This window comes from Crotalus tigris, unplaced genomic scaffold (assembly GCF_016545835.1).
Source record: "Crotalus tigris isolate CLP2741 ecotype Arizona unplaced genomic scaffold, ASM1654583v1 scf7180000020074.1721668, whole genome shotgun sequence".
Classification (NCBI taxonomy): Eukaryota; Metazoa; Chordata; class Lepidosauria; order Squamata; family Viperidae; genus Crotalus; species Crotalus tigris.
The window spans coordinates 451145-465020 of record NW_024097846.1 but is presented as its reverse complement, the minus strand read 5'-3'; the positions used below and the strand labels follow the sequence as shown (position 1 = coordinate 465020).

Below are 13876 nucleotides of genomic sequence, written 5' to 3'. Positions count from 1 at the left end.
TCTTTTTCTGTGCAGCTGCAGAGGAGATTTGAGATAACCAATTATGCCAAAATAGAAAGGTATCTCCTTAAAGCAAAGTTCCAATAGAACTACTTCTATAATAATAGAGTTTGGAGGTTGTTTTTAAAGGATGGCAAACAATCATTTAAAGTTACCTTGGTACCATATTTGAGGATCAGCATTCAATAAGTAAAATTTATTCATTGTATTCATTTACTGTGATGTGCTCCAAGATTCCGTAAAGAAAATTTACAAATATAGATACCACACTTTTCTCATTCTACACACTGATTTACTCATGTTGTATTTGACTGAGCTTTTGCAACAAGAGGGACAAAAAGAATAAAAACTTACACGCTATTTTCTGAGAACTAATTCTCCTTTCTTTTCCCGTCCTCAAATGTTTACTATTCTAATTCAAAACTGAATTTTCTACAATTGTGAAAACAGGTAGAAAAAACATGTTTGGCAAAATTTGTGTCATACTTCATAATCAAGTTTTCATTCTCTATACTCATTCAAAATATTTCTAAGCCCCAACTTAAATTCTTGTATAGTACATGGCATGCAAACTGATGCATCTATTATTTTGCTGGCTATATTCTGTAATAAAAATAAATGCTACATACCCAAACAATATAAAGATTGCAAGGCTATAGTTTACCAAGACTGACAGAAATAGAATCCATGATATACTGTAATAAGAACATTGCTGAAATCAGTCTGTCAATTACAGCTCATAAATTTCTCTATCATGATTAAATATCCAGAGCTGGGCACGGGGAGAAAATATAGATAGAACAAACTGTAATTAATTTCATTTTAATTATATTTTTATTACTATATCGTGTGTGATTTTTAGTCACACTAAATATTAGAATATAGTCGTTCTACTTGGTGGTCTCTAAGGGCTGCAGTCAAGGAATTCAAGGCGGTTCTAAAACTTTCATATGTGCAGTTCTACTCTGACCAATCTACAGCAATACACGGCACAAGTAACTAAAAGCAAAGATGAAGATGAACCAACAACTGACCAGGCAAGCCACAATTGTTTTCTTTAATTACCGTTTTGCTAGCTTGTAAACCAGCCATAAATTAGGGTGACAACTAAGTTCACTTAGCTGCTTTACTTACCCTCTAATTCTATGAATCCACCTGGTTCACTGATGGTAATAAATCAATGATAAAGAAACTGCAAAGGACATTTACTAACTGTGGTCAAGTGTGGTAAAGCATGATTCATCACAGGAGACAGAAACCTAGACTCCCTCCATACTCCTGTACCCTCTTTGTCCTCTTCTTGTAAGACCAGGAGGAAGAATTCGTAAATTAGTCAAGGATTTTTTTATTACATGCACATATTATTTTGCTAGTTTATCAGTGCAGTTACTAATCTTCACTACAATGTATTTGGTTAAAAAATAAAAATCATTAGGCATGAACTGGACTTGTTTCTGCAAACTACAGATTATATGTTTTATACCAAATTAATTTGTTTCTTCCGGAAATAGCACAATCACAGTCCCTACCTCTTCTGTACCTTTTACCCCTAAAGGCAGATAGCATTTTCTGTCAATCAACACTTATTGCAAGCCTGACACAGTCAGCCCCATTAGATACACCAGACCAGGAAATCAACTCCACTGGAAGACCAGAACTACACCTTTATTGAGATTAGCTATAATTACAGAACTGTGCAAATCTGATTATGCTGCAGGTCTCCCACCCTTCTTATACTCCAGGGAATCAGGGAGGTCTCTGTCGGATTGTCTCCAGTGAATTAGGGAGGTACTTTCAAACCTTTTTTTGCTTCCCAAGATTTGAAGAATGTTTCAGCCCCCTTTGCCTAGATAACAGCTCTTGCACACATGCAGTCCTCGATTTACAATAGTTCACTTGGTGACTGTTTGAAGTAACAGCAGCACTGAAAAAAGTGAATTATGACTATTTATCACACTTACAACCACTGCAGTATTCCCATGATCACGTGATCAAAATTCAGACGCTTGGCAATTAACTCCTATCTATGACGGTTGCAGCGTCCCTAGGGTCATGTGATCACCTTTTGCGACCTTTTGACAAACAAAATCAATGGGGAAACCAGATTCACTTAACCACTGTGTCACTAATTTAACAACCACAGTGATTCACTTAACAACTGTCGCAAGAAAAGTCATAAAATGGGGCAAAATTCACTTAACAACTGTCTCGCTTAGCAATGGAAATCTTGGGCTCAATTGTGGTCATAAGTCAAGGACTACTTGTATTTCTATCAAAGTCATCTTCCTCAGTCACCTACAGAAAGGGTAGGGATCCAGATAGCAAAAACCTCCAAAGAAGTTACCAGCTTAAACTCCTATTCAGCCAGTGCAGGAGTAGCTACAATGTCCAGTGCTTGTACTTTAGCAATCCTATTAGCAAACCTGTTACTCTAAGTCAGTGGTTCTCAACCCTTCTAATGCCATGTCCCCATAATATAGTTCCCCATGTTGTGGTGACCCCCAAGTGGGTGTGACCACCAATAAGAGGGAGTAGGACAGCTAGGGAAAAGGGGAAAAAAATGGCGGACTGCGTTGTTTGGCGACCCCCATGAAACGGTCATTCAACCCCAAATGGGGTCCCGACCCACAGGTTGAGAACCACTGCTCTAAGTCATCCAAAGTCACTTGATAGTGAGATGGGCGGCATATAAATGTAATGAATGAATGAATATCACACTCTCATATTACCATCCTTCTTTGCGTGCTTACAGATCTTCTGTCCTCAATTCGAAGTAAAGTATATTACAACAACAGGGTAAACTGGGAATGGCTTTCAAAGGTGCCTTTTCCAGAGGCAACTCGACTTTCTTGTTTTTCTTTGAAGATGTTTTGCTTCTCATCCAAGAAGCTTCTTCAGCTCTGACTGAATGGTGGGGAAAGCACCTCTGGGACAACCATGACCTGGATGAATGAGAATCTCCGTAGACATCTGGAAATGGCTTGTTTTACTAGCTGGCAATGAAAAGGATAATAATCTTCACTGCCTCCTTGGAATACTCTTCAAAACCCAAGGCATCAGCCACAGATACAAAGTACAATTGGCAGCAGGAGTATTTGCCCAAAGCTTATCTATTCACCATTTTATTGCAAAATGACTATTCTGAAATATAATCTTGTCTTTCTCAAGCAAATCCAGACTATTTCCTAAAATGCAATCTTGGTAAATTGTTAATGGTATGTGAAAATGAATCTATCCATTTTGATTATCTTTTAAGATCCAAGCAGGATGGACTTTATTCTGGTTCAACTGATTTTTATAGAAGGAACAGTGCATTTGAGTATGGTATATTGTCAATACTTTTGTTTTCTGTAAAAATTGCCTTAAGAGAAACCGGAATAAGAGCTTTCAGTTCTAAAGCACATATGACTGGGTTCAATCCATATTCGTCTCAACTCTGATCAATCACCTCAGAGCAAAAGAAAAAAAGTAATGAAAAGAATGTTACTGATGCTTTTGTACATACCGTAGTTAGGATCAATCTATCAATCTCACTACGGAAACAGATATAATAAAAAAGCACCTTGTTGCTAACCTGAAAGTGGAAAGCAAAGTCAAACACAATATCTGAATAGCTTACGGGAAATGCACCAATATCTATGATACTGGAAGTCCTGCCAGTAATGTTCAGACAACTACACAGTTATTTTTCACTAATGAATGCAATAGTTTAAAAAGCAATTGTGTTCCACCAGGTTGTAAAAAAGATGTTTGAAGAATTGGCTCACACAGATTAATGCATAATGCTAGTGAAAATATGCACCCACATTTAAAAATAGTCTGCTAAGTCACTAAATTAGTTTAATATCATAGTAGAATAACAAATACATTTAATTGTAAACAACTGCATGAATTGAAGTAAACATTTCAACTCACATTTTTTTACAAAGAGATAACCGTCTTTCATCATTGTTTCCACTGGTTTGCTTAACCAGCAAACTAATTAAGACTGTACGTTATTGTATCTCTTATAATTAAGAGATTACAGATATTAAGCATTCTTTTCAAGTTGGTCCCTCCAGAGAAAAAGCTGTTGTTGATAAATATTGCCTATGAATTTATTGAAGTGATGGAAATGTTCATCTTCTGATTTTAGGCATGCCCTACAACTAGGTGGTGCTGGAGCACATGTAGGGCAACACTATTCCACTGAAACAGTTAAAAGGGAAATTATTTATTTTTAAAAAACAACAACACACAAATGTAAATCCAGAAAGAAGCAGCAATTACAATTACTCTTCTTTCCTTATTTCCATTCTGCATTGTTTGAGACGTCAGGTCTTCAGATTTGCCTGGCCTCCAAGCATTAGAGTTTTCTACAACAGATATGATTGCTCTCTTAGTGTGATATCTATTTATCCCTAGGACTTTCAACATATATTTATGAAAGTTACTTTCATTTAAGTAAAATGACTTTACAGTTGAACTTGTCTGTGCTTGTACAAAAGATATACCTTAATTAATTAAAAATGGCTTTCTGAACACTTCGATAGCATTGTAAAAGACTTGCCCTAATTCTTATCACTTTTAAGAATACAGAATAGCACTGATCTTTCAGTCTCTAATCCATTTTAAGGACAGCAAAACCAAAAGAGTGATTCTGAATTACCTCAGAAATATGTGAGCACAGTTACGGTAGTATTATCATGTTTCCATTTGGATGATGTACTATTCATGTTGCATATAATTGTACATTTCTTATTAATATAATACTGATTATATTAAATATAATCATTTAATATGATACTTGGATTCATTTTTCAGTGAAATAGTAGAAAACACCAGTAGGTAAGTAAAGTGGAAAGCAAGTAGGCAGGCATCCTGCTTGCTTTGGTATGTAAAGTATCAATTTTTGACATCACTGGAATAGAAAAAAGAATGCTTAGGTTATAAAAAGTATTTGGATGAAAAATATTCTTTTAAAATATTTAAAAACTGAAAAGATTTTAACATTATTTTCTCCCAATACATATAGGCTTAATTATTTATCCTTAGGGAAAATATAGTAAAAGTAAAGAAACAAAAAAGTGCTATTAAGATTTCAAAATAGAAAAATAGTATTTAAAACTTCTATTTTTCTATTTAGAAGTAGAAAACCACCATTTGTATTTAAATTATGTTCCAAAGTGCACATGGTTTAACATAGTTTATGTTAGTTTATTTTATAACTAATTCATGTTATATGCTAATCTGGAAATAAGCACCAATGAATACTATTGAGCTTAATTCTAGGGCTAAATTGTACATTTTAATACATTATACTGACAAAGATCATATTGCCAAGTTATAGAATCTGATCCAGGGACCCTCAGCAATCCTTCCTTGGATATTCACATAGATGGGCAACTTATTCAGAGAAATAAGTTGAAGCTGATTGCAGCTTTCAGAGCCCATCTTGGTAGTCTAATCACATGGTGATGTTTTCAGCCAGTCGTTAAAATTTCTCAGTTGATGAAGGTTTTAAATTAGTATTTAAGTTAATCTCTCTCTCTCTCCTTGTAGTTATTATGGGTGCCCTAATTTATTCATGACCTATTTGTTATTTCCAATATAGTACTGAATTTGCTTTGTCAATTAATTCAATGGGATATCACACATATTTAAGAAATTCACACCTGCATGGTAGTCCTTGAAAAAGTCTGATTAAAGAGGCTGACCTGTACAATATGTCAAAGACCTTCTGAAGCATTATATGTCTTTTACCACTGAATTACCAGGCTGAGTATGATTTAATGTAACTAAAATGTCTGATATAAACTGGTTTTCATTAAAGGGACAACCTATACATTATTTACTGTGAATTTTCTAATATTATTCAGAAAAAACATCCGAGAGTTAACTGGAATAACTTGGGCCATCATCAGCTTTTAATCATATTGAAACCTGAAATTGATAAATTCATTACTCTAATGGCAGAAAAAATGTTGCTGAGTATTTTTCTCCATTCGTCCACCTTCATATGATTATGAAACAGATAGCAGACTTGCTTCACAAATTTTGAGAAGTTCTATCTCAACTCTCTCTCAATTCTGGTGAGAGAGAAGTTCCCTGAGGATGGGCTCTAGCATGAGTCCAAAAAGCTCAGAAGACTAAACCTTTGATCCTAGTGACCGACCCAGATTGGATCCTGCAACATTATCCTGGAACTTGTATATTTGCCTTTCATTTCTTCACAAAACTCAAAGTTGGACCACTGCAATATCTGCTTTAGCTTTTGTGCCCTCAGACTATGTTCTAAGAATGAGATTTGTATGTAAAGTTTTAAACTTGATTTTAAAAACTCAAAATTCTAAAATTCTCTTTTGGTTAATCTTACATGAAGCTGTCAGCTGAGGTAACCAAATCAGTAAGGGTCAAATTCTGAAAACTCTTCCTCAGTCTACTGCATCTGAGAGAATTCTGCAAGGGTCAGCACTACGTGTGTGTGTGTGTGTGTGTGTGTGTGTGTGTGTGTGTGTGTGTGTTTTTAAACTAAGATAAAGACTAGCAGGTTTAGACCTATGTTACACAAAAGAAAAAGATACTGCAGTAACAAGTCTCTCAGAACAACAGAATATTAACCTAAGAAGCCAGAAGAGGGCAGGGGGCAAGGAGGAAAAAATAAAAATTTAACCAGCATTCTTCATTTACCCTCTCCATTTAAATAACTGTTTTCCAATTTCATGTAGAAACCATGAAAGATAAATTTGGATTAAAGTGAAATTTTGTATCTCAGATTTCTAGGTAGCTCAATATAAAACAACACGACCCTTTTTCATTAATGCAGTTGAAGCTCTAACTAGATCACATATCTACCCTAGATTAACACTGCAATCCTTTCAGAAAGATGCACAATTGAGTTCAATGAGGTATCAAAGTAAGTAAGTCAAGGGCTGCAAACACTCCACAAATATCCCAAATCTGCTTGTCTTTAGTTTAATAATTCACTGCCACTGTAACCATTGGTAAAGAGGAATTTAAGTCTAATCTAGTGTCATCTAGTTTCTGCTTTCAACAATTAACTGAAATACTGTCTTCTTGTCCTATTCTCCACTTTAGGTGATTATTTAGCAAATTCCTAATATACTTCACTGCCTGGGACATAAAAAGGGGTAAATTATTAAAGGAAGATTAAGGAAGGTACAAAAATCAAGTGCTGTTTTATCTTTTTTTTAAAAAAAAAAAAGTATTGTTAACTAAAACTTAATTCATTGTTCACTTATAAACGTCTAACTTGCTTCTTCAATCTTGCAAAAATAAAATGAAGATAATGAAAACCCTTTCCTTTACTTAGTTCCAGAAGGATCTGTGCCTGTTATTAAGATCTATTAATATTCTAAAAATACAAATTAAAACATTAAAGATTTACTAACAAAAGTATTTATAGCGTTAATATAAATCATTGAACACATTGCTATAAACTGATATAAACTGGAATAAAGAAACTGCAAAATTTCAATCACAGTAAAAACAAAATGGTAAAAATACCTTTAGTGGTAAAAATAAAGGATAAGTTTAATAGTTTTCCCTTTAAATGTAAGATTAAAACCCTTCCTATTAAAACCTTATAATAAAATCACTGTTACTGAAATATAATTTTCCCAAGAAAAAAGGGTACAACCTACAAACACTATGTGAAACAGTGTCCTTTTATTTTATTTTTTTGTTTCATTCAATCATGTCTGATTCTAGGAGAATGCCTGGTCAGTTTTCTTGGCAAGGGTTTCAGAAATGATTTGCCATTGCTTTCTTCCCAGGATTGAGAAAAAGTGACTGGCCCAAGATCAGTCAGGTGGTTTTGTGTCCAAGGCAGGACTACAAGTCAGGGTCTCCCACTTTCTAGCCTGATGCCTCAAACGCTACACCAAACTGGGTCTTGTCTTTTTACTACTATATGTTATAAATGTGTTTCCATGACAAGTAGAAAAGCCAAATTCAAGAAAATATATTGATTTCCTTGAATATAGAGGGAGATAATTTCTTGCTATGCAAATAAGCATTGGAATATAGAACCTGACTGTAATTGTAGTTTCTATTTACAACTCTTATTGATTTCCTGATGTCTATTGTACTACATTACAGAGAACACAATTTCAATAATGGGGACTATAAGTCAAGAATACTAGACTCTGATAACATCTGAGCACCTCTGGGTGTAACATTCTGCTTAGTTTTCATTCACAAATTATTCTGAGTAAGGATGAGTACACACAGGGTGCACAAAATGTTCAGTATTTTTTGCTTCCTCAACTTCTATCTTCCATGGCTTTGTTTTTATCTGAAATATATAACAGCATTAATCATCAGGACTCTCAAGAAGAAAGTTCATTAGACCTTCAAAATGTTCTACTGTATCTTCTTCAACTATGCACACCATACTGATCTTTTGAACAATGCTCCATATTAAGGTAATTGATGTTATGCAGAGTGCGGAAAAGGAATAAGAAACAGTAAAGTGAAGAAATTAAAAGTAAGAGATTAAAAACAGTCAAAAGAAAAGATCAGTTTATATCCACACCATTCACTATGTTTCTTCCTATCTTTCTAAACATCAGGGATCCCCAGGACCTTGAGGCATTTGGAACCGGGCCATGGATATGGCGGGCGAGCATGTGTGCAACTGCATGTACAATTCAGCAGATGAGCATGTGCCCATCACTTGCACAAATGGAGATGCACACACGTGTGCTTGTTCATCGTTTGCAAGGAACCATCCCTTCTCCCCAATGGTCCGCAAATGCGGAAAAATTGGGGAACTCAGCTATACATATAAACACATTTGCTTCCACCAGGTTCATCAACCAATCCATACTCTCTCTGTTCTTTACATTTCTTGCTTGTTTTGAAAATCTCATCAACTCCATACAAATTTCACAGTCTTCTCTTTCCTCTGAATTATTGTATATTTGCTTTGAAATTCAATCCACATTCATTCCGCTTATACAATCCAAACATCTTATTTATTACAATTTTTCTCAATCTAATTTATTTTACAATCTATTAGGGAGTATAAAGTGCAGGAAAGCTCTTTCCAGGAAGAATGGACTAAAGTTTTAATAATACCATTCCTTTTACCATTATAAACAGACTCCACTTACACACACACACACACACACACACACACACACACACACATCGTTCTGTGCTCTCTATACATTTTTTTTTGGAATCATATAGTTGTATTTCTCATTATGTTCTTTTTCATTGTTTATTTTATTGTTCTATTATCTTACTTTTGTTACTTTTGTTCTGTTCACTCTTTCATTTGTTTCTTTTTATTGTTCTAAGCCACCTAGAATAGCCCCACAGTGTGGTAAGTGGCAAATAAATTTAACAGATAAATAAACTGATAATGGTACTATTCCACATAAATATCTATTAATTTGGAAAAATGAAGCTACTTAAGATTAAGGCACTGGCTATTACCATAGTCTGCAACTTAGTCAAATTCCTGTTGGAACATGGCAATAGTCTAGTCCAGGGGTAGGCAACCTTGGCTCTTTTATGACTCATGGACTTCAATTCCCAGAATTCCTGAGCCAGCATAGCCTAACCCTGGTCTAGTCAAATCTAAGGTACAAAGATAACTATCCAAAGCAATTTAATGTAAGATTTAATAATAGGTTATAATGGAAAAGTATCTGCTGGTTGAAGAGATGGCATAACTGTAGTATTCCTTCCTCCCTCCTTCTTGCTATGCTACTCTTTACTAAGGTCTGTTGGGCCCCTGCATAACTAAATTTATTTCTTATTAAAGGATGAACTAGGAGTACATCAGCTGTGCTACAAAAACCCTTACAAATACTGAATGGCAGCAATACTCAATTTTTTAAATATTTTTTGTTGCCAAAGAGTGATAGTCTGCATTTCTGCAGCCCATCTATGATAGGCCTACAGCAATAATATAATATAATAATAAAGTTGGAAGGGACCTTGGAGGTCATCGAGTCCAACCCCCTGCTCAGGCAGGCAGGAAATCCTACACCATTTCAGACAGATGGCTGTCCAGTCTCTTCTTAAAAACTTCCAGTGTTGGAGCATTCACCGCTTCTGGAGGCAGGTTGTTCCATTGGTTAATTGTTCTAACTGTCAGGAAGTTTCTCCTTAGTTCTAAGTTGCTTCTCTCCTTAATTAGTTTTCATCCATTGCTTCTTGGCCATATCTCTTGCTTTTCCTATTTGAACATCTCTGGCAGCATCCAAACTTTTCAGAAAAAAGCCCATAGAGAAGTGATGATGAACCAATACGGAAAACCATCTAATTCAATTTAAAATTTAAAGCACTGTTCTTTCATCTCTTGCTTCCCCAGTGTGACTCATTTGCAAGATTGTCTTCTTCCGTAAATGACATGCAATGTATTGGTGGAGAAACAACTTTTAAAAATGACTACAGGTAGTCCTCAAATTACAATTCATTTAGTGACCGTTCGAAGTTACAATGGCACTAAAAAAAGTGACTTATGATCATTTTTCACACTTACAACCATTGCAACACTCCCATGGTCATATCATATGATCAAAATTGCCAAAATGCTTGGCAACTGACTCATATTTATGACGGTTGCAGTTTCCTGGGATCACATGATCACCTTTTGTGACTTTCCAACAAGCAAAGTCAATGGGAAAGCCAGATTCATTTAACAACCATGTTACTAATTTAACTGCAGTGATTCACTTAACAAATGTGGCAAGAAAGGTCATAAAAGGGGGCAAAACTCACTTAACAAATGTCTCACTTAGCAACAGAGTTTGGGTTCAATTTTGGTCATAAATCGAGGACTACCTATAAAAAGGAAGCACATTATCACTATTATATATATGACTCACTACAGAACAGTGATTTCTGATACAAGTATATACAGGGGTGTCAAACTCGCAACGTCACGTGATGTGTCATGACATATCGTGACTTTTTTTGCCATTGCCAGCAATGGGATGGGCACGGTTTCATTATGATGCATCCGGCCCGAGGGCCGGCAATTTGACACCCCTGATGTACAGTATACTGCATCAGTTGTATGATGGTACCATGGTATATAGGCTCTCACTTCCCCCATCCTAAAGACATCCATGAAAAGCCTAAATTTTTCAAGTGCCACAAAGTTTTGCATGTGCTGCAAATTATTAACATGACCACCTTTAGGAACTTGTTTCAAGGATCCCCAAGAATTCCAAAACTGGCAATCTCCCGTAAATAACAATTGTGAAAAGAATCTGAATCCTGATTTCATACACTAGTGAAAATAACATCCACATCCATTCCTTACACACTATTGTGATTATGAACCACAAGTTGAATAAGCTATGATTCATTGGATTCTCACAGCACATGAAGGCAAAACAAAATAGTCATACTGACAGCAGGGCATGTGCACACAATCAGGAACTGCAAAAAAAAAATGTTTTCTAACTTTTCAGCCAGATTTTGAAGGGTCTCTTAATATATTTCAGCTTTCAGTACCTGCTTAACTCAGTTCTGTGGTCAGAAAAGGGGGGGCTTGCAATATAATTACTAGAATCCTAAAGAGATTATGCCAAGACTGGAAGCAAAGAAAGCAGATTAACCTTTTGAATGCATCCACACACACCAGCACTACCCCCATCCCAGGCCTATATGTATGCCCCAGGAAATTTGCTTTCTCCTAATCTGGTCCAACAATAGGGCTTTCATTCGCTGTGGGTAATTATTGTTGTGTTTGGGTTTGACAAGAAGGGAAAGAGCGGCGGCGGGGGGGGGGGCAGGAATTACAAGGTGGAAATAAGTGGCGCAGCTTCTCCATCCTCCACAACTAGGATTGTGGCCTCAGATTGTTGGGGGCAATATGGCTGACTCTGTAAACCGCTTACAGAGGGCTGTAAAGCACCATGAAGCGGTATACAAGTGTAAGGGCTATTACTAGTGCCAAGGCGGGCGGACGACGAGGAGAAACCAAGCGGAACCCTGCTCTGCCAGTCACATGGTGCCCGCGTTGCCTAGCAACAGCAAAGCTAAGAGAAAAAAGTTTTCGCCTTCCACTTCGAATCTGCCTCAGCCTGATCTAGGGGAGAGGGCCGGGCAGGAGGTCAAACTCGGGGAGTCATCCGAAAGGAGTTCTTCTGAAAGCCCTCAGGGCCGCCCATTAGCCTTATGCCCATAGGGAAGCATCTCTTTCAAGCCAAACGTGCGTGTCCACATCGGGCTGCTATCCTGAGGAAGCCTCGCTAGGGGACCTTGCGGCAAATGAACATCCCCCCACACACGCGCACACACACACACACACACACACACACACACACATCTTCCCCACCCGTCAGGCGCACCAGAGGCTATTCCTAAATAGCCAACGGGAAACGGCGGGGTGGGGCGAGAACAGCAAAGGCAATGAATGGCTACTAAAGATGCGCCTCCAGCTCGATCCCGCCGGCCTGCTTGCAAGCTCCTCGAGCCTCGGAAGTTGCGGCGGGCTGTCAAAAGAACTGGGAGAAACTCAGCAGCCCGCTCTAAAAACGGGTAAAGGGGCCGGTCGAGAGTCGGATGGGAAAGTGGAAGGCTTTCCTTTGCACCGCCGCTTTCTCTTGAATCCTCCTCTCCCTCTGCACTGATCTGAACGAAGGACCACTTTTTAAATCCTACAGCAGACAGTATCCTAAAGCAGATAGCAGAGCGGAGCCCTTTTTCCCTCTGAGCCTTTCCATGTCCGGTCTGGGAATAAAGTCTTTTCTCAGGATGTAACCCTGTAAATTTCAACTTCGTTGGATTCAGTGGAAGTTACCCAGCAGACCTGCAGAAGTCTGGGGTATTACCGTTCTTCGCTCCGTTGGATTTCCCCCATTCCTCCCTCAGCCTTTTTCCAACTTAGAGCCCCCATACAATTCCCATAGCCCAGGCAGCACGGGCCCTGTGGACTAGGAGTCATGGGAGCTGTAGTCCAGAGCGTCTGGAAGACGTTCAGGCTTGCTCTGAATCAGGACAAAGCCCAGTTCCTCTCTTCTGGGTTCCGGAGCAGGAGCTGAGTTTGGGGGCTTACCTTGGCAGCTAGCTTTTAATAGGCAGGCAACGAGTACGATGAGCAGTTTGCAAGCAGCTGCTCGTCCTCCGTCCATGCGCTGCTGCGCTGCCATCTGAGATGCTCCGATCTCCCAGCACTTTTGCTGGGCTGACCTTGCTGAGGAAAGCGCGCTTCTCTTTTTTTCCCTCCTTCCAGGTCCCGCTAGTTGCAGAAGTAAGGAGTGCTCGTCAGCTGAAACATCGCGTCTTCCCTACTCTCCCACCCTCCAGATATTGCATAAAGCTCTTTATACCCGGCGGCCCCGGAACTAGCATGAAGCATTGTTCCAAACCCTTGTAGATGGGGCAAGAGTTGCCACTCCTTCTACACTTTGCAAGGAGCGGGGAGGGGGACGGGGGGGAGGATACTTGCAAACAAAACTTAAACCACTTCATGCCGCACCGCTGCCTTGGAGAGGAGCTGAACAAGCTTAAGTCTGAATGCAAGGAGGTTTGATTTAAAATAAACAATTACTGTAAAAAGTTAGAATCAAATGGGGATGTTTTGAATTGATATATGTGTTATTTCAAGGCAAGTGCTTCCCACTCTTTTAGAAGAGATTTTAGGAAAACTAAAGAAAGGCCTCCTTTTTCAGCGTTAACCTGTAGAGATTTTTTTTTAAAAAAAATGGGACTGTTGTGGAAAATACTTTGTCCAAAGTTATGTGCTTGAAATATTTGAACACTCTTAAATCCAATAGCATATGGGAATCTAGCATGTGAATACAAATGCATGTTTTCCCATTTAGCTTGTTCTCGCAGTTAAAAAATTTATTCTCACAAGCTGGCTTACACAATTCTAGATCTATTATTCATGTCTGCCCCCCTGCAA

At 37.8% G+C, this 13876-nt stretch overlaps 1 protein-coding gene across 2 annotated transcripts in view; it reads right to left on the bottom strand.

Annotated features, from left to right (window-relative positions):
- LRP2 (LDL receptor related protein 2) overlaps window positions 1–13282 on the bottom strand; it is a 145459-nt gene extending 132177 nt beyond the window's left edge. For both annotated transcript variants that reach the window (XM_039365425.1, XM_039365427.1), the window contains exon 1: window positions 13025–13282. In XM_039365425.1, coding sequence (XP_039221359.1) covers window positions 13025–13118 — 94 coding nt within the window. In that variant the 5' untranslated portion in view covers window positions 13119–13282. The remainder of the gene's footprint in view (window positions 1–13024) is intronic.
- Window positions 13283–13876: the final 594 nt, after the last annotated feature.